Source organism: Pan paniscus, chromosome 13 (genome assembly GCF_029289425.2).
Source record: "Pan paniscus chromosome 13, NHGRI_mPanPan1-v2.0_pri, whole genome shotgun sequence".
In the NCBI taxonomy this organism is placed as follows: Eukaryota; Metazoa; Chordata; class Mammalia; order Primates; family Hominidae; genus Pan; species Pan paniscus.
This window is the reverse complement of record NC_073262.2, coordinates 39847615-39875407: the sequence shown is the minus strand read 5'-3', so window position 1 is coordinate 39875407 and position 27793 is coordinate 39847615. Positions and strand designations below refer to the sequence as shown.

Sequence of the window (27793 nt, the reverse complement as noted above, 5' to 3'; positions counted from 1 at the left end):
GTGCTGGGATTACACGCGTGAGCTGCTGTGCCTGGCCTTTGTATATTTTCTTTTGATTGACATGATTTTTATTGGGTGCATATTAGTCCTCTGAGTGGATTAATTTACAAGTATTTCCTGCAGTTGGGCATTAAGGTAACTTCCAGTTTTTTTACCTTCGTAAATATAGTATACATTTCATGCAAATTTTTGCTTGCCTGTGGATATATTAAATTTTTCCTTTTTGGTAAACATGTAAACTTGTTTCTAGAGCACTCATTTTCAAACCTAGTAATTGTCATTTGACTGACCTCCCCATGAATTAGTGTATGAATTGATACTGCATTTAATTTTAAAGAGGAATTAGTAAGAAGCCTCAGATGAATCATAGATTTATTATTACTATCTTAAAACATAATTATTAGTTCATATTAGTTCATAATGTCACTGAAGGAAAAAATCTGTTGCCTTTCCATACAGTTTGACTAGAATTAACTCTAGTACTCTAGCAGTACTTCCAGGTGTTCAGAGAGCAATGTTGCTGTTAGATTGCATCATACTTAGCTTATATAAGAAGTCAACTTCTTAGAGTAAGAACAATTCTTCTGAAAATGTCTTTGACTGAGACTTGACAGTTTTCATTTACTGATGTTGAGCATGTTGCTACTCAAAATTCAGTTCTCTTTTTAATAGGCCTTCTTGATCATTGGATTTAAAGATTGGTGACTAGTTTTAAGACCTGTCACTTATACTTAAAGTTGACATATTTACTTCCAATTTCTTGTCAGCTGTCCATTAAAACTTGTTTTAGTTTCATGAGCCAAGTTCCCAAATAATATTTTCTTTTTTTTGTTGGGGGCTGGGGGGGTAAATCGGAATTCCTAATATATTTAAAGGAAAAGTTTATTTAAATAGGTCAGTTATTGTGGGTAGGAGAGAGATTATTGGTTTCATAATTTTATTTATTTATTTATTTTTGAGATGGAATCTCATTCTGTCGCCCAGGCTGGCGTGCAGTGGCGCGATGTCCGCTCACTGCAACGTCCGCTTCTATGTGATTTTTGTGCCTCAGCCTCCTGCGTAGCTGGGATTACAGATGTGTGCCACCACACCGGGCTAATTTTTTTTGTATTTGTGCTGGGCTGGTCTTGAACTCCCAACCTCAGGGTTAGGAATTCAAAGGGCTGGAATTACAGGCATGAGCCACTGCACCCAGCCCATAATTATCTTTAATAGTATCATTTTAGTCTGTCAGTTTTTATTTGTGCCCCAAATTTGTTTTATTCATTTTATTAGAGATTCATTAATTCTTAATTTACATTTTATAGAAGGCAGAATGCTTTTGTTGGGTAAGCAATAGATATAAATGAATCAAAACCTAAGAATTCTTGAATGAAAGCAGATTATTTCTCTTACCCCATATCCATAAATTAAGCTAGCAATACTAAATGTACTGAGTCCTCTCTGGTCAAATTGCTAAAATATAAAAAATACCTTTTTAAAGAAATTATATAATAATAGGAAAAAATGTGTGCTGTTGTATTTAGAAGCTTTCTCCCTACTTCCTAGGTTTATTTCCAAAGTTGAAGAAGTCTTGAATGACTGGAAACTGATTGGAAACTCTTTGGGAAAGCCACTTGAAAAGGTCAGATCTATTTGCTGGTGTCTCTAAATGACTATTTACTTTGAAACCTCTATTTTCCAGCCCTTTGCTGCATTTGGCACATTTGAATTAAATGTTTTTTAAAGTTACGTATAATCTATAAACATCAAATAGCATTTGGAAGAATTTGGATTTTAATCTGTGGCAAGTGATATATGTAAGACATTTGTGAAATGTTTAATAAAGTTATATATATGTGTGTGTGTATATATATATATAAAATGTCATTCTTTGTGAGTGATTCTTTGTGAGTGAAGTTTGCTTCTCTTTTGCCTTCTCCCTTGGAATGTTAAAACATGTTTTTAAAAGTTTTTTATTTGGTCAGAGAAACATTGCAGTGACCATCTTCTTTGGTAGCGTATTTTGCTTACTAATGAGGAAAATTCTAGTACTTACCATTGACTTACTGTAGTTAACAACTATTTCACTCAGTTTTTGTATTTTATAATATCACTAATAACATCCCCCTTCCCTTTTAAGCTTTTTAACTTATGGATGTTTCAAGGATTTTATTTAAGAATGAAAAAATTACTCTTTGAAATTGAGGTAGAAATCAAATTCTAATCTAAAGTATTGGTAGTTTTATTCATAAACCACACCCCAAATGTTTACTGAAGAATGTACTCTGAGAACAAACCTGGATTCACTGTGAAGGGATCTAACAATTTGATTTTAAGTTTATGTAGATGCTTAGTTTGTTAGATAAATTCTTTTGAAATAAAATTTATGGTTGGTTTTATTACAACTCAATATTACTAACTCAGTGATAACTTATTAACTCAGTAATTATTAATTCAATAGTAATTTAATTATAATTTACCCTGTGTTAGGAACTTTGAGTTCTCAATATTTGCTAGGGGTTTTCAGCTTTGTGATGGTGATACTATCAAAAAAGAGACTGTCAAAATGCATTAGGAAGCCAGGCAACATAGTGAGACCCTGTCTCTTAAGGAAAAAAAAATCTCCTTATTTGTATCAATATGAACAGAAAAAGTAAGACCACATATAAAAAATACATCATTCAAAGACTCTTGGCAATATATACATTGATTTACTACACTACATGTGTGAATAAAGAAAATGTGACGCTTTCAAACACGGGTCATTCTACTCCACTTGAAACAAATACATAACAATTGATATAGATGCCAATAAGATTAAAGGCAAAATAAGCTGGATATAGCTAGAATAGGAAATGATTTACACTACTAAGAAGAGAGCTAAACCGGGTACTTATGAGCTCTGATATTCTTTCATTCTTTGATTTACATGTATTTACTGAGTACCTGCTATGTGCCTGATGTGAAGAAATTGTGAACAAGATAAGATTAGTGTTGCCATTGAACATAAATTCTAGTGAGGGTGATCAGTAAAGAAACATTAAAATTTTATTTTATTATTATTTTTTAAATTGATATATGATAGATGTACATATTTTGGGGTACATGTGATAATTTGATACATGCATATAATCAAATCAGGGTACTTGGGAACCCTTAAATATTTATCTTTATGCTAGGAACATGCAAGTTACTCTCTTTTAGCTATTTTGAAATGTACAGTCAATTAGTGTTAACTAAAGTCACTCTAAGGGTTAAAGTTTTAGATGCTAAATTCAGTTTTGGGATTTAAGTGGGTAGTTATTTAAAGTAGGTAGCATACTGCCAGGCATGTAGTAGAGGCTAATGAAGTGTTAGCTCCAGTCTGTTTCTCCCTACTAGATAGTAGTACATAAATAAGATACAGAAAATATGGGCAGATTTCAAGGTGAGCTGTAACTATGATGAATATGAAGAAAGTGTAGAGGACAGGGATTGTTTGGTGTAGAAAACAAAGTTTAGAGACTTCCTTTGAAGATTTTAATTTATATGAAGGACAGTGATTATTAATTTTCTCCTCCACTGAGGGGGAATTAAGGGAAATTATTTATTAAAAACCTTTAATTATGGAAAATTTCAAACATATATGAAGTAAACAGAATAGTATAATGAACTCCCATGCACCCATCACTTAATGTCAACAATTAATACTTTGCCATTTCTTGTTTGAGTGGTACCTCTGTTTACTCCCCTACCTCCACTAGATTTTTTTAATAGTTTTTTTTTTGGGTGAGATTTATATACATTGTAATGGACAAAACTTAACTGCTGGATTTTTTTTTTTTTTTTTTTTTTGAGACCGAGTCTTGCTCTGTTGCCCAGGCTGAAGTGCAGTGACGTGATCTCAGCTCACCGCAACCTCCACCTCCCGGGTTCAAGAGATTCTCCTGCCTCAGCCTCCCAAGTGGCTGCGACTACAGGCACCCGCCACCACACCTGGCTAATTTTTTGTATTTTTTAGTAGAGACGGGGTTTCACTGTGTTAGCCAGGATGGTCTCGATCTCCTGACCTTGTGATCTGCCTGCCTCGGCCTCCCAAAGTGCTGGGATTACAGGTGTGAGCCACCGCGCCTGGCCAACTGCTTGATTTTGACAAATGTTCACATGGGTATAACTTACACTCCTGTCAAGATAGAGGTCATCTCTGTTACCCCAGGAAGATCCTTAGTGACCCTTTCTAGTTAATTCCCATGCCCTCCAGTCATCTGCTATTATTATTATTGTTATTATTATTATTATTTGAGACAGAGTCTTGCTCTGTTGCCCAGGCTGGAGTGCATTGGTGTGATCTTGGCTCATTGCAACCTCTGCCTCCCGGGTTCAAGCAAGTCATATGCCTTAGCCTCCCAAGAAGCTGAGACTACAGGCATATGCCACCTTGCCTGGCTATTTTTGTGTTTCTAGTATTTTGTATTTTCACCACGTTGGCCAGGCTGGTCTCCAATTCCTGGCCTAAAGCAATCTGCTTGCCTGGGCCTCCCAAAGTGCTGGGATTACAAGTGTGAACCACCGGGCCCAGCCTTTTTTTTTTTTTTTTTTTTTTTTTTTTTTTTTAATAAACATAAATTACTGTCACCTGCTTTAGAACTTTACATTTAGGTGACCATAAATGTCCTTGACATCCTTTACTCACGATGTTTTTGAGATTCATCTAGGTTGTTGTACATACCAGAATTTCATTTCTCTTTATTGCTGTGTAGTAAGTGATCTGTTTTATGAATATACATGGTTTCTTTCACTTGTCCACATACGTACTATTAGGAATAAAGCAGAACATTATTGTATGAGGCCTTTTGTGGGCATGTTTTTATTTCTCTTGAGTAAATACCTAGGATTGGAATCACTGGGTAATAGGATAGGTGTAACTTTATAAGAAACAGCTAGAGCTTTTTGTACTGTTTTACCTGCCCACCATCAATACATGGGAGGTTGTGTTGCTATACATTCTCACCAACAATCAGTTGTTTGCAGTCATGTATATTTTAGTCATCTTAATGGGTATGTAGTTTGTGCTTTTAATTTATATTTCTCATTTTGGTTTTAGTCTGTATTTCTGTGATGATATTAATATTGACCACTTTGAATTTTCATGCACTTATTAGCCATTTGTTTATCTTCCTTTGTGAAATGTCTTTTCAAGTTCTTTATCCATTTTAAAAATTGGATTTTGTTTTTATTGAGTTGTAGGAGTTCTTTTAGTTTTTTTTTTGGTATATATATATTCTGCTTTTAAGTCTTTTCTCAGTAGTTTTGCTAGGTTGTGAAGATGTTTTTAATGCATTTTTCTAGAGGGTTTACCAATTTATCATTTAACTTTTGTTAAGGTCTATGATTTATTTTGAGCTACTATATGGAGGGAAGTAGGGATCAAGTTTCTTCTTCCTTTTGTTTGTGTATGGATATCCTGTTGTTTAGAACCTACTTTGGAAAACACTTTTTCCATTGAGTTGCTTTGTCACCTTTATTGAGTAGTTAACCTAAGTGGTCTACTTCTGGAGTCTGTATTCTGTTTCATTAATCTATTTGACTATCCTTATGTCAATACCATATTGTCTTTTTCTTTTTTTTTTGAGACAGAGTCTCACTCTGTCACCCAGACTGGAGTGCTTGATCTTGGCTCACTGCAGCCTCCTGCCACCATGTTGGCCAGGCTGGTCTTGAACTCTTGACCTCAGCTGATCCACCCGCCTCGGCTTCCCAAAGTGCTGGGATTACGGGCATGAGGCACTGCGCCCGTCGTATATTGTCTTGATTACTGTAGTTTCAGGTTTCCTAACCTTGGCACTATTGACATTTTGGGCCACATTGTTGTGAGGCTGTCTTATGCATTGTCAAATATTTAATAGTATCTTTGGTTTCTACCTGCCAGATGCCAGTAACATGCTTCCAGTTGTGACAACCAAAATTGTATCCAGATATTGCCAAATGCCCGCTGAGGGGCAAAATTGGCCCCAGCTGAGAACCATTGAATGGCTTTTTAGTAAATCCTGATGTTAATGTAAATTCTCCATTTTTGTTGTTTTCCCAAGATTTTAGATCTTTTGTGTTTCAATTATGAATTTTAGAATAGGCTTGCTAATTACTATAAAAAGGAGTATGATTATGCTGAGACTGTAATTGGGGTTGGGTTGAATTTGTAGATCACTTTGGAGACATTTTAACAGTTTTGAAAGTTCTAGTCATGAACATGGCACATCTCTCCATTTATTTAGGTCATCTTTAATTTTCCTCAGCAACATTTTGTAGTTTTGGTAGAGGTCTTGTATATCCTTTGTTAAATTTATTACTAAGGATTTTATGTTGTATGATGCAAAAATAAATGGAATTGTTTTTTAGTTTTGTTTTCCAGTTGTTCACTGCTAGTACATAGATACACGGTAAAATTTTTTATGTTAACTTTGTGTCATAACGCCTGGCTAAACGCACTTATTAATCGTGATCATTTAATTGTTCTGCATTTTTCTACATTAATAATTATGTTGCACACAAATAGGGACAGTTTTACTTTCTTTCCAATTTTTATACCTTTATGACTGTTATTGTACTATCCCAGACCTTCAGTGACATGTTGAGTAGAACTGCTGCAAGTAGACATCCTTGCCCTCTTTAAATGTGAAGTGGGGGGAAATGTTCAATGCTTCAAAACTGAAGTTAACTGTAGGTTTTTTAATAGGTGTCCATAAGACTGAGTAAATTATTTTCTTACTTTGCTGAACGTTTTTTGTTTTTATTGTAAATGAGTAGTCAAGTTAGTAAAATCTTATTTAGCATCTATTGAGATAATCATATAGTTTTTCTTTTTTATTTTCTGAATATGGTAAATTATGTTGATTAAAAATTTTTTTGTTGTAAAATGTAAGATTTACCATTTTAACAATTTTTAAGTGTAAAATTTAGTGGCATTTAGTACTTTCACATTATTGTGCAATCATTACTACCATCCACATCCAGAACTTTTTTCATCAGCTCAAACTGAAACTACCCATTAAACAAGAACTCTTTCCCCACCCTCAGTCCCCTGGTAACCACTCTTCTACTTTCTGTCCATGAATTTGACCATCCTAGGTACCTGATATAAATGGAATCATACAGTATTTGTTTTTTTGTGTGTGTGTCTGGCTTATTTCACATAGCATAATGTCTTCAAGGTTCATCCAGGGTTATAGCACATGTCAGAATTTTCTTCGTTTTTAATGCTGAATATTAATATTGTATGTATATATCACATTTTGTTTATCTGTTCATCTGTTGATGGACACTTGGGTCGCTTCTACCTTTTAGCTATTATAAATAATGCTGCTATGAACGTGAATGTACAAATATCTGTCAGGTTCCTGCTTTCAGTTCTTTTAGGTTTATACCCAGAAGTGGAATTGCTGAATTATTTGATGGTGCTATTTTTAACTTTCTGGGCAACTGCCATACTTTTGGCTGGCTACAAATTTTGTTTTTGTTTTCCTGAAAGATTTTGCCGTATTTTTGAAGGATAGTTTTGCTGAAGAGTGCTGGCTTGATGCTTATTTTTTTCCACTTGTATAAAGATGTAGTTCCATTGTCTTCTGTTCTCTGGAGTTTCTAAGGAGAAGGTAGATATATTCATATTTTTGTTTGACTTTGTTGTTTTTCTCTGGCTGCTTTTGAGATTTTTTTATTTAAAAAAATTTTATTTGAGCCATCTGACTATGATGTGCACAGATACGTTTTCTTTGTATTTTTGCTGCATAGTGTTGATATTGGATAAATTTTTGTTTTTCACCACATTGGGGGTGTGTTCGGTCATTATATCTTCAAAATTTTTTTGCCCCATTCTCTACTCTTTTTCTGTGACTTAAGCTATACTTAACATTTGACTTGTTGATCCTGACCCACAGGTGGGTCTCTGAGGTTCTGCTGTCAGTCTTTTTTCTCTCTGTTCCTTAGGTTGGATAATTTTTCTTGATTTCGAGTTCATTTATTCTTTCTTCTTTTGTTTCCAACTTGCTATTAAGCCTACCTGCTGTATTTTTCAATTCAGTTATTGTACTTTTTAGGTTTAGAGTTTTCATTTGATTCTTATGAAAAACTTCCAATTCTCTGAGATTACTTATCTCTAAGTTTGTTTGAAACTTGAGTGTATTTATTATAGCTTTAGTCCTTGAGTGTATTTATTATAGCTAGTCTAATGCCAGTTGCATGACTAGGTCTTTTTGGGGTTGGTTTCTGTTGATTATGTTTTTTTTTTTTGAGTATAGATCACATTTTCCTGTTTCATTTTGTTTTTTTCCTGAGGTGTTTTTTTTTTTTTGATATGTGTATCCAGTAATTTTAAAGTTTCATGCTTACATTATGAAATGTAGAGACGAAATGTAGTCTACATTTTATTTATAATGTAAGCATAAATTTTCATTCATAAAATTTATAACATTTATGTTGTGTTCCTCTGAAGAGTATTTTTTTTTTTTTTTGGTTGTAGAGAGTGGTTTGCTTGGCTAGATTAAAACTGCATTCTCTTTTCAGTGATGGCAGCAGTTGAAATCTTTTCTTTCCAGCTTTTTCTTTGTCATCGTACCCTAGAATCTCCTCTGCACATGCATGGTTTAGCAGATAGCCAAGGTTTGGGACAGTTTATATATAAATTTGGGGGACTTACCCCCTTTTGGCTTCTTCCCTTCCAGAATTTACACCTCAATGTTAGAACTGTCCTGTCACCCTCAAACTTTGTCCGGTGTCACCTAAATTCAGTAAAGCTATATCTTTCTGCTTCCCGAGTTGTACACAGATTAGAGTCCCCTTAGATCAGCAATTCTCAGTGTGTGATCTGAGGACCGTTGTCTGTCTCTGAGAGCTTTGCAAGGGGTGATCAGGGTCCCTGCCTTTTCCAGTTAGGTACGTGTGTACTTGAGGCCAAATTTTCTTCATATACTTCAACTAGAACAATGGATTGCAGTGATTCATTGCAGAAGCAGATATGAGAATATAGTTAACTTTTTAAAAGCTATACATTAAACAGATTTGCAAAAAGGTAGAACAGGGTTACTCTTCTCATTAATATTTTTGTTCCAGAAAATGTCATTAGAACTTATATGTTAAAATATAAAAAGTTCATCATTATTTGTAATGAATTAATAAATTACAATTTTTTCCTTTTCAATTTTTTTGTGTTTTCATGTCAGATGGTAATGTACCAATGTTGTGACAATGTTTGAGGGAGGCATATCTCATATGTATGCGTGAAAACTTAAACGTCACGCTTTCGAACTATGAAAGGATCTCTTAAAATTTCTAATACGGGATCTTCACTAATTTTTTTCTTTCTTTTTTTTTTTTTGAGACGGAGTCTCACTCTGTCACCAGGCTGGAGTGCAGTTGCGCGATCTCGGCTCACTGCAACCTTCACCTCCCAGGTTCGAGTGATTCTCCTGCCTCAGCCTCCTCAGTAGCTGGGACTACAGGTGTGCGCCACCATGCCCAGCTAATTTTTTTTTGTATTTTTAGTAGAGATGAGGTTTCACCATGTTGGCCAGAATGGTCTCAATCTCTTGACCTTGTGATCTGCCTGCCTCAGCCTCCCAAAGTGCTGGGATTACAGGCGTGAGCTACTGCACCCCGCCAGTAATTTTTAAGAGTGTAAGGGTGTCTGAGTCCAGAAAGTTTGAGAATTGCTCTTAGTCAAAAAGGTATAAACAAGTGCCTGTTGTCAGATACACTTTCTTTTTCTCATGGGTAAACTCTTCCCAGCTTCTGCCTGCATTTGGTCTCTCTCCAGAGCATTGAAAAATGGTGTTTTTGTCCAGATTTTATAGGAAAGTTTATCTGACCAAGCTGCTTCGCCATTACCAGAACCCAAAGTGCTGGGAAATGATCTTAAAAGGGAAGGAAATGGCAATTATTGAGCACCAGCTATGGTATTGGTATCATGCACTATAGTTGGGACTGTGTCTGTTAACTTAATCCTTAAACAGATTTCAACAGTTAGTTATAACCCTATTTTATGGAGGAGAAATAAGGCTTTGAGTTCATGTGGTACTGTAATTTTCCCAGTGTCGTTTTGCCAGTAGTTTTGGTATAAGCGGGATTAAACTTAGGTCTTGCCTTCAGAACCCGTGTTGTTTCTATTTTACTCTGTCCTTTTTGGTTTCAGAAATTTAAGTGTGTGTAAAATTACTTCCAGTGAGTATTAACATAGGTTTCTAAGGCAGATTTTGGGATTCTGTTGTCTGGGGCTTTATAAAATAGATAAAAATCTTGGTGGTATGAGTATGATCCTTGAAGGCAAGGGAAGTAAAGAAATGACCTTTTAAGTTCCTTTTAGCCTTGTAATTTTATGATTCTATTTAGCTAGCAAAAATTTTAAGTACTTTTAATGAAATGTTAAGTTTAGGTATGTCATGATCCAGTAATATAACTGTTTAGTCAGTGACTGACTCGTATCTCCCTGAAAAATTCATGGAAGAAGAATTAGCTTGAGAGTATTAATAGAATAATAATGACTACAATGATGTTGAAATGAGTTCACGTTTTTCATACCCACTCAGTAGATGGGAATGACACTTCAGTACTTAAAGTTCATATGGCAAATTTAAAATGAATTTGAATTATAAATTTTCTCAATTAGAAACTTCCCAAACTAAGTTATAACAATAAGTCAAATTTGGGACTTATATAAACTTTATATAAACAGTTTAGATTCCTTTATTTGCATTATCTCAGAACATTTAGTTTTTTTATGGAGTATTAAAGTGGAGGAGTATATGTTTTATCAAAGCTGAAGTTTTTGGAAACTATAGAAGGTTGAGGATCAGTCACTGATGGGAATGCAGTGTTTTTGAAATTCAGTAAATAAAAACAGAAGCAACATTGAGCTACTCACAACCTTGTTTGGAATGGGACATGTAAGATAAGGTTTGTAGTTTGTTTTTTTTCCTCTTCATTTTTATTTTTCCTTTAAATCGTAACCATAGTGTCTATAGCTTCTTTGGATATTATGTAGAAGAAAAAAAATAGGTGTTTTGTTATATCTCCGATTCATTCAAATTGGAAGTTTTGGGAATCTTGCTGTTATTGTTGTCAACATTTTTATTGTAATATAAAAATGGCAGGAGATATCTTTAAGAGGCAGAATAGCACACATAGGTGATGAAGAGTATGCACTTTAAAGTGGTACAGCTTGTGTTGGAATCCTAGTTCTGTTGCTTATTTGCTTTGTGGCATTGTGCTGTCTCAGTTACTGTTAGTCATTATTTATTGTTTTTGCCTTTCTGTCTTAATTGCTGTTATTATTTTTGAGAGAGGTTCTTGCTGTTACCCACGCTAGAGTGCGGTGGCACCATCTTGGCTCACTGGATGGAGCCTCAACCTCCTGGGCTCAGGTTATCCTTCCACCTCAGCCTCCTGAGTAGCTGGGACTACAGGTACATGCCACCATGCCCAGCTAATTGGTTAAATAATTTTTTTTCTGTAGAAATAAGGTCTCACTATGTTGCCCAGGCTAGTCTTGAATTCCTGGGTTCAAGTGATTCTCCCGCCTCAGCCTCCCAAAATGCTAGGATTACAGGTGTGATCCACTGAGCCTGGGCCTCTCTTATAAGTATTTACTAGAGTCAGTAAAATGATACTTGCTTAAGTAGAGTAGAATATAAACATAGAATTATTTAACACTCTATTGCAATAAAAACGATTGTTTCTTAGAGCACCTATCAGTTAAAAGCATAGCACCTAGCTGGGGGAAAGCTTTATGTAATATATTCTGGCTGAAAAAGCTCAAGTTTAATTCTGAGATAGATAAGAATTAAGTATCTTTTTAGACATTTTTAGTTCTATTATTTCCTAATTCTTTTATATATTTTTAATGATTTGCTTGCCATTTAGTTACAGCACAATAACTAAATTTGTGATAAGTGAAATTTTCAATATGCATTATGAATTTCACTTTGAACTTAAATTTGGTTTAAGGTATATGCCACTAAAGGAAGTAGACTATAAAAATCTTTCTTAAAAAAAAAAAAAAGAGGCTGGGCGCCGTGGCTCACGCCTGTAATCCCATCACTTTGGGAGGCTGAGGTGGGCAGATCACCTGAGTTCAGGAGGTCAAGACCAGCCTGGCCAACATGGTGAAACCCTGTCTCTACTAAAAATACAAAAATTAGCCAGGTGTGGTGGCAGGCACCTGTAATCCCAACTACTTGGGAGACTGAGGCAGGAGAATCATTTGAACCGGGGAGGCGGAGGTTGCAGTGAGCTGAGATCACGCCACTGTACTCCTGCCTCGGTGACAGAGTGAGACTCCATCTCAAAAAACAAAACAAAACAAAAAAATCCATGCTTATTTTAGACACTGTTTGATGTAATGAAATTTCTGTGTAATTCTAAACAACAAACATCAATCTGCTATGAGAGTTTTTCATAAATTAATACTCATTTTCATTACACGACGTGCTAACTTAAATTTTACCACTTGGCTGGGTAGGGATCACATTTTGTTATAATGAATGCAACAAAAAAAGATTTTTCACAAAAAATAAGTTAACAAAGCCATAATCATTTACGGGGGATTTTGGCAGTTACATCTCTATTGCTGTGACTCTTAACCTTTTTTATGGTCTGGCATACAGAGGGTGTAATTTGGTATCATTAGTAATAACAGTTAATTTGATAATTCATTTATTATATACACAACACATTGCCTGGTATATGCTTAGTACATGTTTGTTGATTGACTCCCCAGAATACACGATTAACCCCTTGAACTTGTCATGTTCCCTTTGTATAAGATATGCAGTGTAAACAGACCACATTTACTTACCTGGGAATTTTGTTAAAATATGGTGATGGTGGCATTTTTAAAAGCATTATACAGAAGATGGAAAGTCTTCTGGATGGTCTTGTACCTTTTAAAATAACTGTGTAGTTTAATTTTTCTGCATTTAGTTTTATAATTAACCATTTTCTGTACTTTTTTTTCTTTAGTCATTTTTCCCTTTAGGTTTTTGATTTAGTGATTTGATTTTTCCTTCTAATGAATTTCATATAAATTGGCAAGTTTTATGGATGAGTCATTTTCTAAAACTTTGTAAAAATGGTTATTGAGAATTTCAATTGCATTTTTCCATAGAACAGATGTGTTTAAGATATGTTTACAGGGTAGCAAATAAAATATTAATTTTTTCTCTCTACCTTTGGGGCCATGTCATAAAAGATTATTCATCATCTCAGCTACTTCTTTTTGTTCGTTTTATTCATTTTTTTCATTTATTTATTTGTAGAGAGCCTACCGTGCAGTAGGAATTATCCCCCTCACTTCCTGTTTATTAAAACAACCTTCTACCCCTGCCCTCCCTCACCTCCAGATTATTAAACCCTTTTCCCTTTACTCCACAGTCATTTTATGTCAGCTGTCATACTTTCTGTGCCTCCCTTCAGGAAAGGAAAAAAACTTTTTATCTGAGGAATGGGAGCTTCTTTAAATTATCCATCAGAGAGAGTCATTTAAAATGTAACAGCAGTCTCACCTCTCCTGAGCTAAATAATTACCTTGAAGCCACTTGCCATGTGGGTTGTTAATTGATGCCAATAGCCATAAAATGCCATACGATGGGTATTATAATTCATACCCTGTAGTTCAACAATGTATAGCCAATCACTAATCAGTGTTATCTCTGTAAACCAATGAGAATTCCTGTCAAACAACTTGGTATCAGCCCACTCCTTCTTTCCTTTAAAAACCTGTTTGTAACAGAGGCAGACAGACAGACAGAACACTCCCCAAGGCAACTTGGAAATGTGTCCCGGGCTGCAGTCCTCAACTTTGGCCCAAATAAAGTCCCTCTGTTATTTTGCCTCAGCTTCTTCTTTTAGGTCAACATGTGTGACTAATGACTTGGAGCTGTTCAGGCAGTTAGAGTTCAACCAGTTTAAAAGCCACATAGCTCATCGTGGATAGAAGGACTTTACCATGGTATATAATGGGTGTTCTTTCTGTCTTTAGTTTTTTAAGTAGAGATAGGGTCTTACAGTGTTGTCCAGACTGGTCTCAAACTCCTGGCCTATAAAAGGAATTATTATTTTTATTTATTTATTTTTTTTGAGACGGAGTCTAGCTCTGTCACCCAGGCTGGAGTGCAGTGGCGCAATCTCGGCTCACTGCAACCTCTGCCTCCCGGGTTCAAGCAATTCTCTTGCCTCAGTCTCCCGAGTGTCTAGGATTACAGGTGCCCACCATCACGCCCGTCCAATTTTGTATTTTTAGTAGAGACGGGGTTTCTCCATGTTGGTCAGGCTGGTCTCAAACTCATGACCTCGTGATCCACCCAAAGTGCTGGGATTACAAGCGTGAGCCACCACGCCCGGCCTGTAAAGGGAATTCTTAATCCAGAGTCTTGGGTCTCTTTAAATTATATGCATTCTTAATTTTGAATGTGAATATGCACGATTTTCTTGGGAGGTGGTCCATAGCTTTCGTCAGATACTCAAAGGAGCCCATGACCCCAAAAAGGTTAAATAAAAGCTAACGTTTAAAAATATTTTGGTATATATTCATTATTTTAAAAATTAATGTATTTCATGTTGACAGAATATGTATATACAAAGTCTTACTTGAACATGTACTTTTGGGACAGCTTGTATGATAGAGACTACAGGTTTGTGTGGAAGCCACAGTTTATGCACATACAGGACTGGTAGTTTTTAAGTTGGTGAAATTTGTCCTTGATACCCTTCTACCATCTTACCCTTTTTCATAATCCTAGTATCCTGGCCTTGAGGCCCAGAGCCTCATTTTACTGGCCCTTAAATGCTCCAAAATTACCCACTTTTTTCCTTCGTTTCCAGTCTCTACCCCCTAACTTCATCCCCTGTCCAAAATATTATGCTAATCCTAATCAGTGGAAAGCAGTTTTATTAATTTATTTAAAACATTTGAATGGATGGTAATTACTTGATGTTACAAAAATAGTTTGGTTTCATATTTTACTAAAATAGTCACAGAAACTTCTTTTAGGCTCCTATCTTTGAATTCCTTTCTGTTGTGGGTACGACTGGCTGGGGCTGGTGTTGCAGGTAGTAAAATAATTTACCAAGACAGTCGTAGGTTTAAAAAAAAAAAGAATTATTAGAGAAAGTATGAAGATACAAAGATGTGTTGCAAGGGTGCAAGTGCAGCACAACAGAAAAGGGGCTGTCTGCAAAGAGGAAGGAGCTGGAGGGGGCTAAATGCAGGATGAGGTTATGTTCCTGGGGCTACATGCTCCCCTTCCTTGTTGTTGTTTACCTATCAGGACTCCACATTCCCCCCACAACAGAACAACGATGACAAGTCTTTGACATTGAGGGTAGAGGTCTCATCTCCCAACCACTTCCTGCTAACCATGGGTATGGCAGTGGCCCTGCCAATGGCTGTTGGTCTGTCAGGAGACTCTGTGGGTCATTGTCCTGGATTGTGGGACTTAGAATTTTGTATTGAATCTTTCTTTCTTTCTTTCTTTTTGAGATGAGTCTCGCTTTGTTGCCCAGGCTGGAATCTAGTAGTATGATCTTGGCCCATTGCAACCTCCATCTCCAGGGTTCAAGCAGTTCTCGTGCCTCAGCTTCCCAAGTAGCTGCGACCACAGGTGTGCACCACCATGCCTGGCTACTTTGTTGTATTAGTAGAGACGGGGTTTCACTGTGTTGACCAGGCTGGTCTCAAACTCCTGACCTCAAGTGATCCTCCTACCTCAGCCTCCCAAAGTGCTGGGATTATAGGCATGAGCCACAGTGCCCAGCCATATATTGGATCTTGTTGGAGGAAGGGACTTATCAGAGAGGGGGAGCATGTTAAGACATAACTAGCATTCAACTGAATCCAGGGAAGATTCATAAAAGTAGCAGGCATCATTGGGGAGAGACTTATATCCCGTTTGCAGTATCATTTGTAGGTGAAACTGTAGAATTCTAGAAGATAAAGTTTTGTTTCTTAAGCCAGTTATCAAAAAGGCAAAAAACCTTTTGCAGTGTGACTTTTTGTCCTTATTGGAAGCCCATTTGGGTAACCTGGAAGTTAAACTTGATGAAAAAGTGTTTGAATTTAGTTAGACACAACATAGGGAACCAATTTTAGAGAGACTATTATGCTTTAATTACATACAATATTCTTTTTATAAATTTCCTGTCATGATTTTCTCATGACTTACATAGACCATCTATTATATGCTTGGACTTTTTGACTTGTCCTGAACATCCCTTATTTTTAAACAATGAGTTATTTTACTTTAGGACAAGAAATTACCATACAAGATCCTTTCTCATGTAAAGTATCTTTTTTATAACCTTCCTTACCAAAAATACCTCTTTACCATTATAACCTTTAATTAGGCAGAAATTATTTTTCTTCTGTTAGTAAGTTATGGTTTGTATTACATGTTGCTGTGTGAGCCTGTGAAGGGGAGCAGATAGGGAAGTTGTCTACATACTGTAGAAGTTATCCCCCTTCAAGAGATTGCCCAGTTAGATTTCCTGCTAGGGTCTGTCTGAATAAGTGTGGGCTATTTTTAAGCCCAGGGGTAGGACTATGTAGGTTGAAGTTACTGGTTAAAGATTTAGGTAGCTTTCCCGGGAGAAATAGGGCTATTAGAGGGAAAGATGAATTCAGAGGTTGGGCACATATTAAGCAGACACCCATCTTGGAAAGTATATTTTTGCCCCAAAGGGGTGTGGAATATTTAGACATTGCCCAGGACTGGTGAGAGAATGGTAATTGGTCCCTTAAGTAATATAAAGCAGTGTGATTTTTTTCTTTTGGACAGAGAGAGGGAGTGCATTTGCCCCCATTACCCAGCAGGATTTGGAAGAGTGTTGCTCAGGGAAGGAGATTAGTACGGAGTAGGCAGCTCTTGAACCCAAAAGGGAAATTTATAATTTCATTTGCATCCTCAGAGTTGCCCTTGCCTTTGTTTTGTTGATGCCAATGTCTGATTTGGAAGCCAGGTAGAGCAGAGAGACCCCTCAGCTCAAGGCCATCAGTGGTTGGGATTATCCTGGGGGCCCTTTGGCCTTTAGGCAGTCCCATTTTTAATGGCTGAGCATGTGACAGAGGGGCAAGCTGTACAGGGTTCTTTCCCATGTATCTCATTGGGGCAGTTTGCCTTCTAGTGGCCTGGCCTTCTGAACCGGTGGCAGTTACCTGGAGGAGGCTGGGGGCTTATAAAAGCAGCCAGCACTTGAGCCTGACTTGTGTTCCTGTGTTTTTCTTTCTCTTTAGCCCTGTCCTCCTCATTCTACTCTCAGTTATAAAAGACTGAGGAGGTTAATTTGAGGATTTCTTGCATAGCAGCCATGCTAAAAGAAAATTAGACATTTCTTTTTGAGAGTCTGAGGGTTAAATTTATCCCAGTGCTTTAAAATGCAACCCAGGGGTGAGTCTGAGGGAATTGAGGGGCTTCATCCCATGATGGGACCGTAAAAAACGTCTGTTGGGGACGCAAACTGCAGTTTCTCCCAGGGCATCCCACCAAGGGATGAGGGATCCACTCACATCTGCTGAGGGACTTCTCGATGCACTTTCCAAAGGGGCATTCCACCTATTGGAAAGGATCTCCTGGCACTAGGGCCTTACACTGGATGAACACTAGGTGAAAGACCCCAGGTTAGTCTAGGTACGAATTGTGCTGGGTGCTCAATCCAGGTAGGAGGGGAAAGGGTTGAGGGAAGACTCACTGTCTGGGTGCTGTTTGGGATTACCTGGTTTAAGATGTCTGGAGCAGGAGGGTTGGCTGCCTTACGTGGGAGAATTTAGAGTGAGAAAGAGAGGGGTCTGAATTCCCCAAAATGTGTATAGGTTTGCCCTGGTCAAGCTTCTGCCTGCCAGTTATGCCAAACGTAGGGATTGGGGACTTTCCAACAGAAAGGACAGGAGAGAGCCTTCCTCCCTTCTGGGCAAGGCGGCCAAACCTGTTCAGTCCCTAGCCTTCAGGCTATACCAGGGAGTGGCCCTGGCCAGTTGTCATTCATTGCCAGAGGAATATTAGAGTTTGTCTGCCAGAAGACTGAAAAGGAAAGCAAACTTTGAACTCTTACCCGATTGGGTGGCGGGTCAGACATCTTTTTACTGGCCCTGGCCAGGAACCTTCAGTTGTCTCCGGGCTTGGACACTGTCCACCAAGAGGTTGGAGTTGGAGGAGAGGAAAGGGAGACAGTAAGAGAAAGGTCCCCAAGCAGTCCCCAAGCACTCCCCAGATGGGCCACCAAAATGTTGCAGGTGCCACTGGTTGGGGCCAGTGTCATGGGCAGTAAAGGATTTACCAAGACAGTTGTAGGTAAAGACAGGCAGATTTAGAGAAAGTACGTAGATGTATTTAGAGGAAGTACGTATTAGAAAAAGCACGAAGATACGATACTGGCAGCACAGCAGAGAAGGGGCTGTCTACTAAGAGGCAGGAGCTGGAGGGAAGTTTTATAGGGTCATGCCAAAGGGGTCATGTACGGACGAGATATTTGGGAACAGAATGTTGTGCCAGCAGGTTGTTTGTGATTAGTTGTTTCTTGGAACAGTTGTTCTCCCCACCTGGGACCCCTTCCTTGTTGCTTACTAATCAGGACTCCACACTTTGCATCATTTAGTCCTCAAGTTTTTAACGTTTAAAAAAAAAATGCTTCTGGAATTTCAGTAAAATGTAAGAAAAGTTAAGTAAACACTTTATATGGGGAAATATTTTGGGGCAAGGTATCTGTCTAAGGGCCTAGAAGGCTGTCCTGTGGAGCCAGTCCCCGCTGTTTCCCTTGTTCTTTCTTTTCTACTTTTTGAGTAACAAATTCTTTCATTAAAAAATTTTAGAGACCTTTAATTACAAAAATAATGTAACCACACCAAATGATGCATATGTATAAAAAAGTGATAGTCCCTTCCTCATCACTTCTCCATTCATCTACTTTTCAGAACAACTTTTAACAGTTCCATGTGTGCACATTATACCTTGAAAAAAAAGATGAGTAACTTTTTATTACAGTTATCTTTTTTTAAAAACTGTATCTTGGCATGTTTGCAAGATAGGACATAAACATCTATTGTTACTTTAATTCTTGCTTTGTAGTCTGTTGTATGATTATCATAATGTGTTTATACATATTCCTATTGAAGAATATTTACTTTCCAGTTTTTGCAGTTAAGGTACTGTGGTGGTAAGCATTGTTCTACATACTCTTGCATGTTTGCCTTTTTTTTTTTTAATTTTTTTTTATATTTGCCTTTTTTTGGGGGGGGTCACTATTTCCTTCATATGGGGGTTTTCCTCAAATATCTGACAATCTCTATCTACTCATTTGAGAGTGAGGAACTAAAATTCGTGGGAGTCATAGGATCAAAAACTTTTTTATTTCATTGTGTGGTCACAGAGTGTCAGTCTCTGTAGGCATTTTCATTTGAGCCCACCAATCTCCTTGTGAATAGTCTTGCATATTTGTATGAATATTTCTGTAACAGATTTCTTTTTTTTTTTGAGACGGGGTCTCACTCTGTCACCAGGCTGTAGTGCAGTGGTGCAATCTCAGCTCACTGCAGCCTCCGCCTCCTGCGTTGAAGTGATTCTCCTGCCTCAGCCTCCTGAGTAGCTGGGATTACAGGCGTGTGCCACCACTCCCAGCTAATTTTTCTATTTTTAGTAGAGACAGGGTTTCACAATGTTAGCTAGGATGTCTCGATCTGACCTGCTGATCCACCCGCCTCAGCCTCCCAAAGTGCTGGGATTACAGGCGTGAGCCACCGTGCCTGGCCTTCTGTAACAGATTTCTAAAAGTGGAATTACTCGGTCAGAGAGGACATGATTCTTATTTTTGATAAATACAGCCATGTTTTCTGCCAAAATAGTTGACTGCATTTATACTTTTTCCACTTATGGTATATGAAAGCACCCATATCCTCACTCTGTCCACACTGTTTATTTTCATTATATTTTTTCTAATATAACAGACTAAAACTATCTCATTTTTATTTATATTTTCTTGAGCACTCATGAGATTGAGCATTCATTAGTGTTCATTAGATATTAGAATTTCCTTTTTGATGGCATGTTGGATATGCTGACCAATTTTCTACTGTCTCATTGGATTGCACAAGGGCTTTTATATTTTTATGAATGTTGACTCTGTGGGTTGCAGATATTTTCCCTCATCTGTCATTTTTCTTTGAATGTCTTATGCTTCACAAGAGTTTATATATATTTTTACTGTGGCAAAGTACATCATATAAAATTTACCATTTTTAAATGTATAGTTCAGTGGCATTAAATATATTCACATTGTTGTGCAATCATTACCATCATCCACATCTAGAACTTTTTTATCATCCCAAACTCTACCCATTAAACAATAACAACCTCACATAAGTGGCATCATACAGTATTTGTCCTTTTGTGTCTGACATGTTTCACTTAACATGAAACATGAAGTAATATCTTCAAGGTTCATTCATGTTGTAACGTGTCAGAATTTCATTCCTTTTGAAGGCTGAATAATATTCCATTATATGTATATACCACATTTTAAAATCCATTCCTTGGCCAAGCACAGTGGCTCATGCCTGTAATCCCAGCACTTTGGGAGGCCAAGACGGGTGGATCACCTGAGGTCAGGAGTTTGACACCAGCCTGGCCAACATGATGAAACCACATCTCTACTAAAAATAGAAAAATTAGCCAGGCATGGTGGCTCACGCCTGTGGTCCCAGCTACTCAGGAGGCTGAGACAGGAGAATCGCTTGAACCTGGGAGGTGGAGGTTGCAGTGAGATGAGATTGAGCCACTCCACTCCAGCCTGGGCGACAGAGCAAGACTCCATCTCAACAACAACAACAACAACAACAACAAATCCATTCATTCATCTGTCATCTGTTGCTTCTATAGACTATTGCGAATAATGCTACTGTGAACATGTGTTTTACAAGTTTCTGTTCTACTTGCTTTCGGTTCCTTTGTGTAGGCTGGGCATGGTGGCTCATGCCTGTAATCCCAGCATTTTGGGAGGCCCAGGCAGGAAGATTACTTGAGGCCAGGAGTTTGAGACCAGCCTGGGTAACATAGCGAGACCCTATCTCTACCAAAAAAATCCCCAAGAAACTGCTGGTGTGACTTATTTTGGGTATACAATCAGAAGTGGAATTGTTGGGTCCTATAGTAACTCTTCAATTTTTTGAGGAACCATCACGTTTTCCACAGTGGCTGTAGCAGTTTACATTCTCACCAGCAATGCTCAAGGGCTCCAATTTCTACACTGTTATTTCCTGGTGTTTCTTTCTTTCTTTTTTTTTTTTTTTCCAAAAAAATAATGATTATTCTAATGAGTATGAAGTGGTTGTGGTTTTGATTTGCATTTCTCCAATAATTAGTGATGTTGAGCATCTTTTCCTGTTCTTATTGCCTATTTGTCTATGTTCTTTGGAGAAATGTTTATTGAAGTCCTTTGCCTATTTTTACAATTGGGTTATTTCTTTTGTTGTCGAGTTGTAAGAGTTCTTTATATATTCTATATTAATCCCTTATGTGATATATGACTTACAAATATTTTCTCCCATTCATGGGTTGCCTTTTCACTCTGTTGATAGTGTACTTGATGCACAAAAGTTTTTAATTTTGATGAAATTCATTTTATTTTTTCTTTTGTTGCCTGTGCTTTTGGTGTCCTGTCCAAGAAATAATTGCAAATTCAGATGTTATGAAGGATTTCCCCTGTTTACTTCTAAGAGATTTATAGTTGTTAGCTCTTATGTTTAGACCTTTGATCCATTTTGATTTTTATATGTAATGTAACAAGAGTTTATATTTTTAAGTAGTGAGGTTCTTTTTTTTTTTTTTTTTATTGATCATTCTTGGGTGTTTCTCGCAGAGGGGGATTTGGCAGGGTCACAGGACAATAGTGGAGGGAAGGTCAGCAGATAAACAAGTGAACAAAGTTCTCTGGTTTTCCTAGGCAGAGGACCCTGCGGCCTTCCGCAGTGTTTGTGTCCCTGGGTACTTGAGATTAGGGAGTGGTGATGACTCTTAACGAACATGCTGCCTTCAAGCATCTGTTTAACAAAGCACATCTTGCACCGCCCTTAATCCATTCAACCCTGAGTGGATACAGCACATGTTTCAGAGAGCATAGGGTTGGGGGTAAGGTCACAGATCAACAGGATCCCAAGGCAGAAGAATTTTTCTTAGTACAGAACAAAATGAAAAGTCTCCCATGTCTACCTGTTTCTACACAGACACAGCAACCATCCGATTTCTCAATCTTTTCCCCACCTTTCCCCCCTTTCTATTCCACAAAACCGCCATTGTCTTCATGGCCCGTTCTCAATGAGCTGTTGAGTACACCTCCCAGATGGGGTGGTGGGCAGAGGAGCTCCTCACTTCCCAGTAGGGGCGGCCGGGCAGAAGCGCCCCTCACCTCCCGGACGGGGCGGCTGGCCGGGCGGGGGGCTGACCCCCCCCCACCTCCCTCCCGGACGGGGCGGCTGGCCGGGCGGGGGGCTGACCCCCCACCTCCCTCCCGGACAGGGCGGCTGGCCGGGCAGAGGGGCTCCTCACTTCCCAGTAGGGGCGGCCGGGCAGAGGCGCCCCTCACTTCCCCGACGGGGCGGCTGGCCCGGCGGGGGGCTGACCCCCCCACCTCCCTCCCGGACGGGGCGGCTGGCCGGGCAGAGGGGCTCCTCAGTAGTGAGGTTCTTTATGACTTCTAGATTTCATACTGTATGTAGAAAGGGTCTCTTGACCTTACTATGATAAATTTATAATTCTCTATTTTTTAGTACTTCTAAAGAAAGATTTTTTCTTTTAACAGTTAGATATTCTACTTAGAATTAATTTTTGTGAGTGAAGTGAAACTTTTTGTTTTTTGTTTTGCTATTGGATAGCCAGCTTTTCCAAACTGTCCCATTGAATATGTTCCCTTTATTATGTACTGAGTTCCCATATGTATTTGGATCTGTTTCTGAATTCTGAATTAATGTTTATTCCCATATACATATCATTTTATTTTAATTACTATAAATTTGTTATACATTCTGGTAGGACAAATATCCCCCCATTATTTCCTTCTTCAATCACTGGGCTATATTAGTTTCCTCCCCTCCCCTCCCCTCCCCTCCCCTCCCCTCCCCTTCCCTTCCCTTTCCTTTCCTTCCCTCTCCTTTCTTTTCCTTTTGACAGAGTGTTGCTGTGTTGCCCAGGTTGGAGTGCAACCTCGACCTCCTGGAATCAAGTGATCCTCTGCCTCAGCCTCTGGAGTAGCTGGGACCACGGGCATGTGCCAACACACCTCACTAATTTTTTTATTTTTTTGTAGAAATGTGGTTTCTCTTTTTTTGAGACAGAGTCTCGCTCTGTGGCCCAGGCTGGAGTGCAGTGGCACGATCTTGGCTTACTGCAACCTCTGCTTCCCAGGTTCAAGCAATTCTCCTGCCTCAGACTCCTGAGTAGCTGGGATTACAGGCACACGCCACCATGCCCGGCTAATTTTTTCTTTATTTTTAGTAGACACAGAGTTGCACCCTGTTGGCCAGGATGGTCTCGATCTCTTGACCTTGTGATCTGCCTGCCTCAGCCTCCCACAGTGCTGGGATTACAGGCGTGAGCCACTGCGCCCAGCCAGAAATGTGGTTTCACCATGTTGTCCAGGATGGTCTTGAACTCCTGGGCTCCAGTGATCCTCCCATCTTGGCCTCCCAAAGTGCTGCAATTACAGGACTAAGCCACCACACCTGGCCCCTATACTACTTTCTGATTGTCTTTATTCCTTACTTCTCCATGCTTTCCCCTTCCTTACCTTCTCTTTCTCATTTGTTTTTCTCCTTCTAGTGTGTTCAGATGAATTCTCCTGAACTAATGCTGTCATTATATTATGAGACTTCACAGAAGCCTTCAATGGCTTTCCATTGCCTACAGGGTAGTCTGAACTAGGACTGATATTCATAGGCTTCCATGGTCAGGTCTCTAATTTCTCCACCTTTTTTCTCTACTCCCCTATAGGGAACTTTAGCTGAGTTGGGTTGTTTCCTAAATTTGCTGTTCAATTTCCTGCCCCAAATCCTCGTCTGTTCTTTCTTATCAGTTTTACCTTACCTAAAAGCTAACAGGGATCCAATTTTCTTCATGAATCTACTGATGGCCTACTTATCTGGCATTTAATCATGTCTTTAATTATGTCCTTAGTCATGTCCACTTACCCTACTGGTAAATGAGATGGTAAATCATTTTACCACTTAATAGTTTGGTAACCTGGGACAGGTTTTTCAGTCTCTTAACTTTTCTCATCTATAAAATGAGGTTAATACTTAACCTCATGTAAGTTTAATTTTGTATGCACAGGGGTATACACACATGAATTATCTGGCTTAGTAGGTACTTAGTAGATGTGAGTGAGTTCCTTTCTTGAAGAGCAGGAAATTAATTCATACAGTCTGCTTTTACTTTAAAAAATACTTATAATGAACTTCAAGTATATGCAATTGGAGTAATTAAAATCCTTGGTGGATATACATAAATGTGATACATACTTATGAGCAGATGAGAAGATCATATATACAGAGGAGAAGGTCAGATCAGGAAATAAAACACACAGGCTTAAAATGAAGCCAGGCTGGCTCAGAAAGGAGTATAGATTTTGACTGCTAAGGTAGGCCCAAGTGCCTATTAGATCTGAGTGCCCGAGATGATGCTAAATGGTACTTGTTTCCTTTAAAGAAGGCTTATTTGTGTTAACCAATGTACCTTATGCCTACGTGAATCAATACCTGGCTAATTCTTTTCCCTGAGGATTTCTTCTTACATTTGATCTGGTTTTTCACTTAACAGTTGGCTGTGTCCCTTTTGCTCAGGATCTCTTCCTATGACAGTTCTTAGGTAGTTGAATGTTCTCTGGTTGAATTGTGGTTCTTGGTGACTGAAGAAGGACTATTTCAAGTTCCCCTTTGTTTCTGAATTTCCCCTGTGGAATGAAAGTCAAAAGTTGCGTACAAAAGAGCTTTTGGACTGAGCCTCGATATCATTCCTTTCTGTGCTTTTGTGCTTTTAGTGGGATGATCTTGATCCAGGCTGAAGGCCAGCCAGGCCACCTGTATAGAGTGGAATGTATCTAGATGACTGCGTTGTTTTTGTTCAATGATTAGAAACTATTTATTAATCCCAAATTGTCATGATCAAAATATCTATATCCATGTCTGCATAATACATATACTGAGCTGGAAATTTTGCCATGAAGCAAACGTTCATTAGTGTTAAGACCATATTACATATTATATCCATGTCACAGCAGAGAAGAATTCCTTAAAGTAGCAAATCTCCATTAGCCGGGCGTGGTGGTGGGTGCCTGTAGTCCCAGCTACTCGGGAGGCTGAGGCAGGAGAATGGCGTGAACCTGGGAGGTGGAGCTTGCAGTGAGCCGAGATTGCGCCACTGCACTCCAGCCTGGGTGACACAGCAAGACTCCGTCTCAAAAAAAAATATATATATATATATGTGTGTGTGTGTGTGTGTGTGTGTGTATGTATATATGTGTGTGTATATGTGTGTATATATGTGTGTGTGTGTGTATATATATATATAGCAAATCTCCATAACAATATGAATGGTGAGAGGAAAGTCAGCCTTCTAGATTAAAAGTGTTCTTCCACACTTTTGCTGTCTTTTGGGATTATTGTTTGTGGTCACCAGCAGACCAGATATCTGTTGGAATTGAGAGCTAGGTTTTTATTTGCATGCAACTTTGTGAGCATAATTGCATGTTTGTTTTAGGAAAGCTGCTTGAAAAATGTATAGTTCTAGGGTTACTTGTGACTAAAGAAACATTTGATTTATATTATTCCAGAAATAGATGAAATGCTCAGTGAGTATTCTTTATTTTTAAAGATTTCTGCACATTCGGATTATAAACCGCCTGGGTTCTTTTAAGACAGAGTAGACAGATACAAAATATTGTGATTAAAAGAGAATCTTCTCAGTGTAAATTATTTTTAATTGGGCTGGGTGCAGTGGCTCACATCTGTAACCCCAATATTTTGAGAGGCCGAGACGGGTGGATCACTTGAGATCAGGAGTTTAAGACCAGCCTGGCCAACATGGTAAAGCCCCCATCTATACTAAAAATACAAAAATTAGCCAGGTGTGGTGGCACACACCTGTAGTCCCAGCTAATCAGGAGGCTGAGGTGGGAGAACTGCTTGAACCCAGGAGGCGGAGGTTGCAGTGAGCCAAGATCATGACATTGCACTCCAGCCTGGGTGACAGAGCAAGACTCTGTCTCAATGAATGAATGAATGAATGAATGAATGAATGAATGAATAAATAAATAAATAAAGATTTTAATTGAAATAAAATTTATATACCATAAAATTTACCAATTTAAGGCATATAATTCAGTGGTCTTTAGTATATTGATAGAGTTGTCAACCATTACCATAATGAATTTTAGAATATTTTCACCACCACCTAAAGAAACTCGATACTTGTTAGAAGTCACTTACCATTTTCCCCTAACCCTACACAACAGCTAACCTGCTTTCTCTCTATATATATTTGCCTGTTCTGGACATATCATATAAATGGAATCATATAATACACACACTTTTTTTTTTTTTTGAGACACAGTCTTGCTCTGTCACCCAGGCTGGAGTGCAATGGTGCGATCTCAGCTCAGTGCAACCTTCGCCTCTTGGTTTCAAACGATTCTCCTGCCTCAGCCTCCCAAGTTGCTGGGATTACAGGTACCTGCCACCACGCCCAGGTAATTTTTGTATTTTTAGTAGAGATGGGGTTTCACCATGTTGGTCAGGCTGGTCTCAAACTTCTGACCTCAGGTGATCCACCTGCCTCGGCCTCCCAAAGTGCTGGAATTACAGGCGTGAGCCACCGTGCCCGGCCAATATGTACACTTTTGTAACTGGCTTCTTTCACTTAACATAATGTTTTCCAGGTTTGTCATATTGTAACATTTATCAGTGTAGTCATCCCTTGGTATCCTTGGGGGGATTGGTTCCAAGACACCATTCCCCTATCCCTGTTGTGGATACCAAAATTCCTGGATGCTCAAGTCCCTTTTATAAAATGGCATATTAGCAAATGGCCTACACACATTATCCCATATATTTTAAATCCTCTCTAGATTACTTATGATACCTAGTACAATGCAAATGTTGTATAAATAGTAGGTATACTGTATTTTAAAAATACATATATATTATTTTAAATTGTTGTATTGATGGGTTTTTTTTCTGAATATTTTCAACCCACAGTTGGTTGAATCTAAGGATGTGGAATCTGCAGATATGGAGGGCTGATTGCTTTTCATTGCTGAATAATATTCCATCGTAGGGGTATACCACATTTATCTTTGACTATTGATGGGAATTTGAGTTGTTTCCACCTTTTGGTTACTGTGAGTAATGCTATGAGCATTCATCGCATTAAGTTTTTGTGTGGACATGTTTTTATTTCTTTTAGCTGTATATCTAGGAGTAGAATTTCTAGATCCTATGTTTGTTTTTAACCTTTTGAGGACCTGTCAGACTGTTTTCCAGAGTGGCTCTTTCATTTTACATTTCTACCAGCCATGTATAAGACTCCTGAGAAACACTTGTTACTTTTATTTTTATTTTTTAGAGGCAAGGTCTTGCTCTGTTGCCCAGGCTGAATTGCAGTGCTACAATCATAGTTTACTGTAACCTCAAACTCCTGGGTCTCAAGTGATCCTCCTGCCTCAGCCTTCCAAGTAGGTAGAACTATAGGCATGTACCAACACATTAAAAAAAAAAAATTTTTTTTTTTTTTTCAGTTAGGGATGGAGTGTCATTGTT

The 27793-nt window shown here is 38.3% G+C and overlaps 1 protein-coding gene and 1 non-coding gene across 4 annotated transcripts in view; one reads left to right on the top strand and one right to left on the bottom strand.

The window, feature by feature from the left end:
• RAB3GAP1 (RAB3 GTPase activating protein catalytic subunit 1) overlaps nt 1–27793 on the top strand; it is a 118261-nt gene that overhangs the window by 4204 nt on the left and 86264 nt on the right. For all 3 annotated transcript variants that reach the window (XM_055108546.2, XM_003822807.6, XM_003822808.6), the window contains exon 3: nt 1549–1624. In XM_055108546.2, coding sequence (XP_054964521.1) covers nt 1549–1624 — 76 coding nt within the window. The remainder of the gene's footprint in view (nt 1–1548; nt 1625–27793) is intronic.
• LOC112439213 (small nucleolar RNA U13) lies at nt 9168–9270 on the bottom strand. Its single transcript, XR_003027508.1, has one exon. It is a non-coding gene; the product is annotated as a small nucleolar RNA U13 (small nucleolar RNA).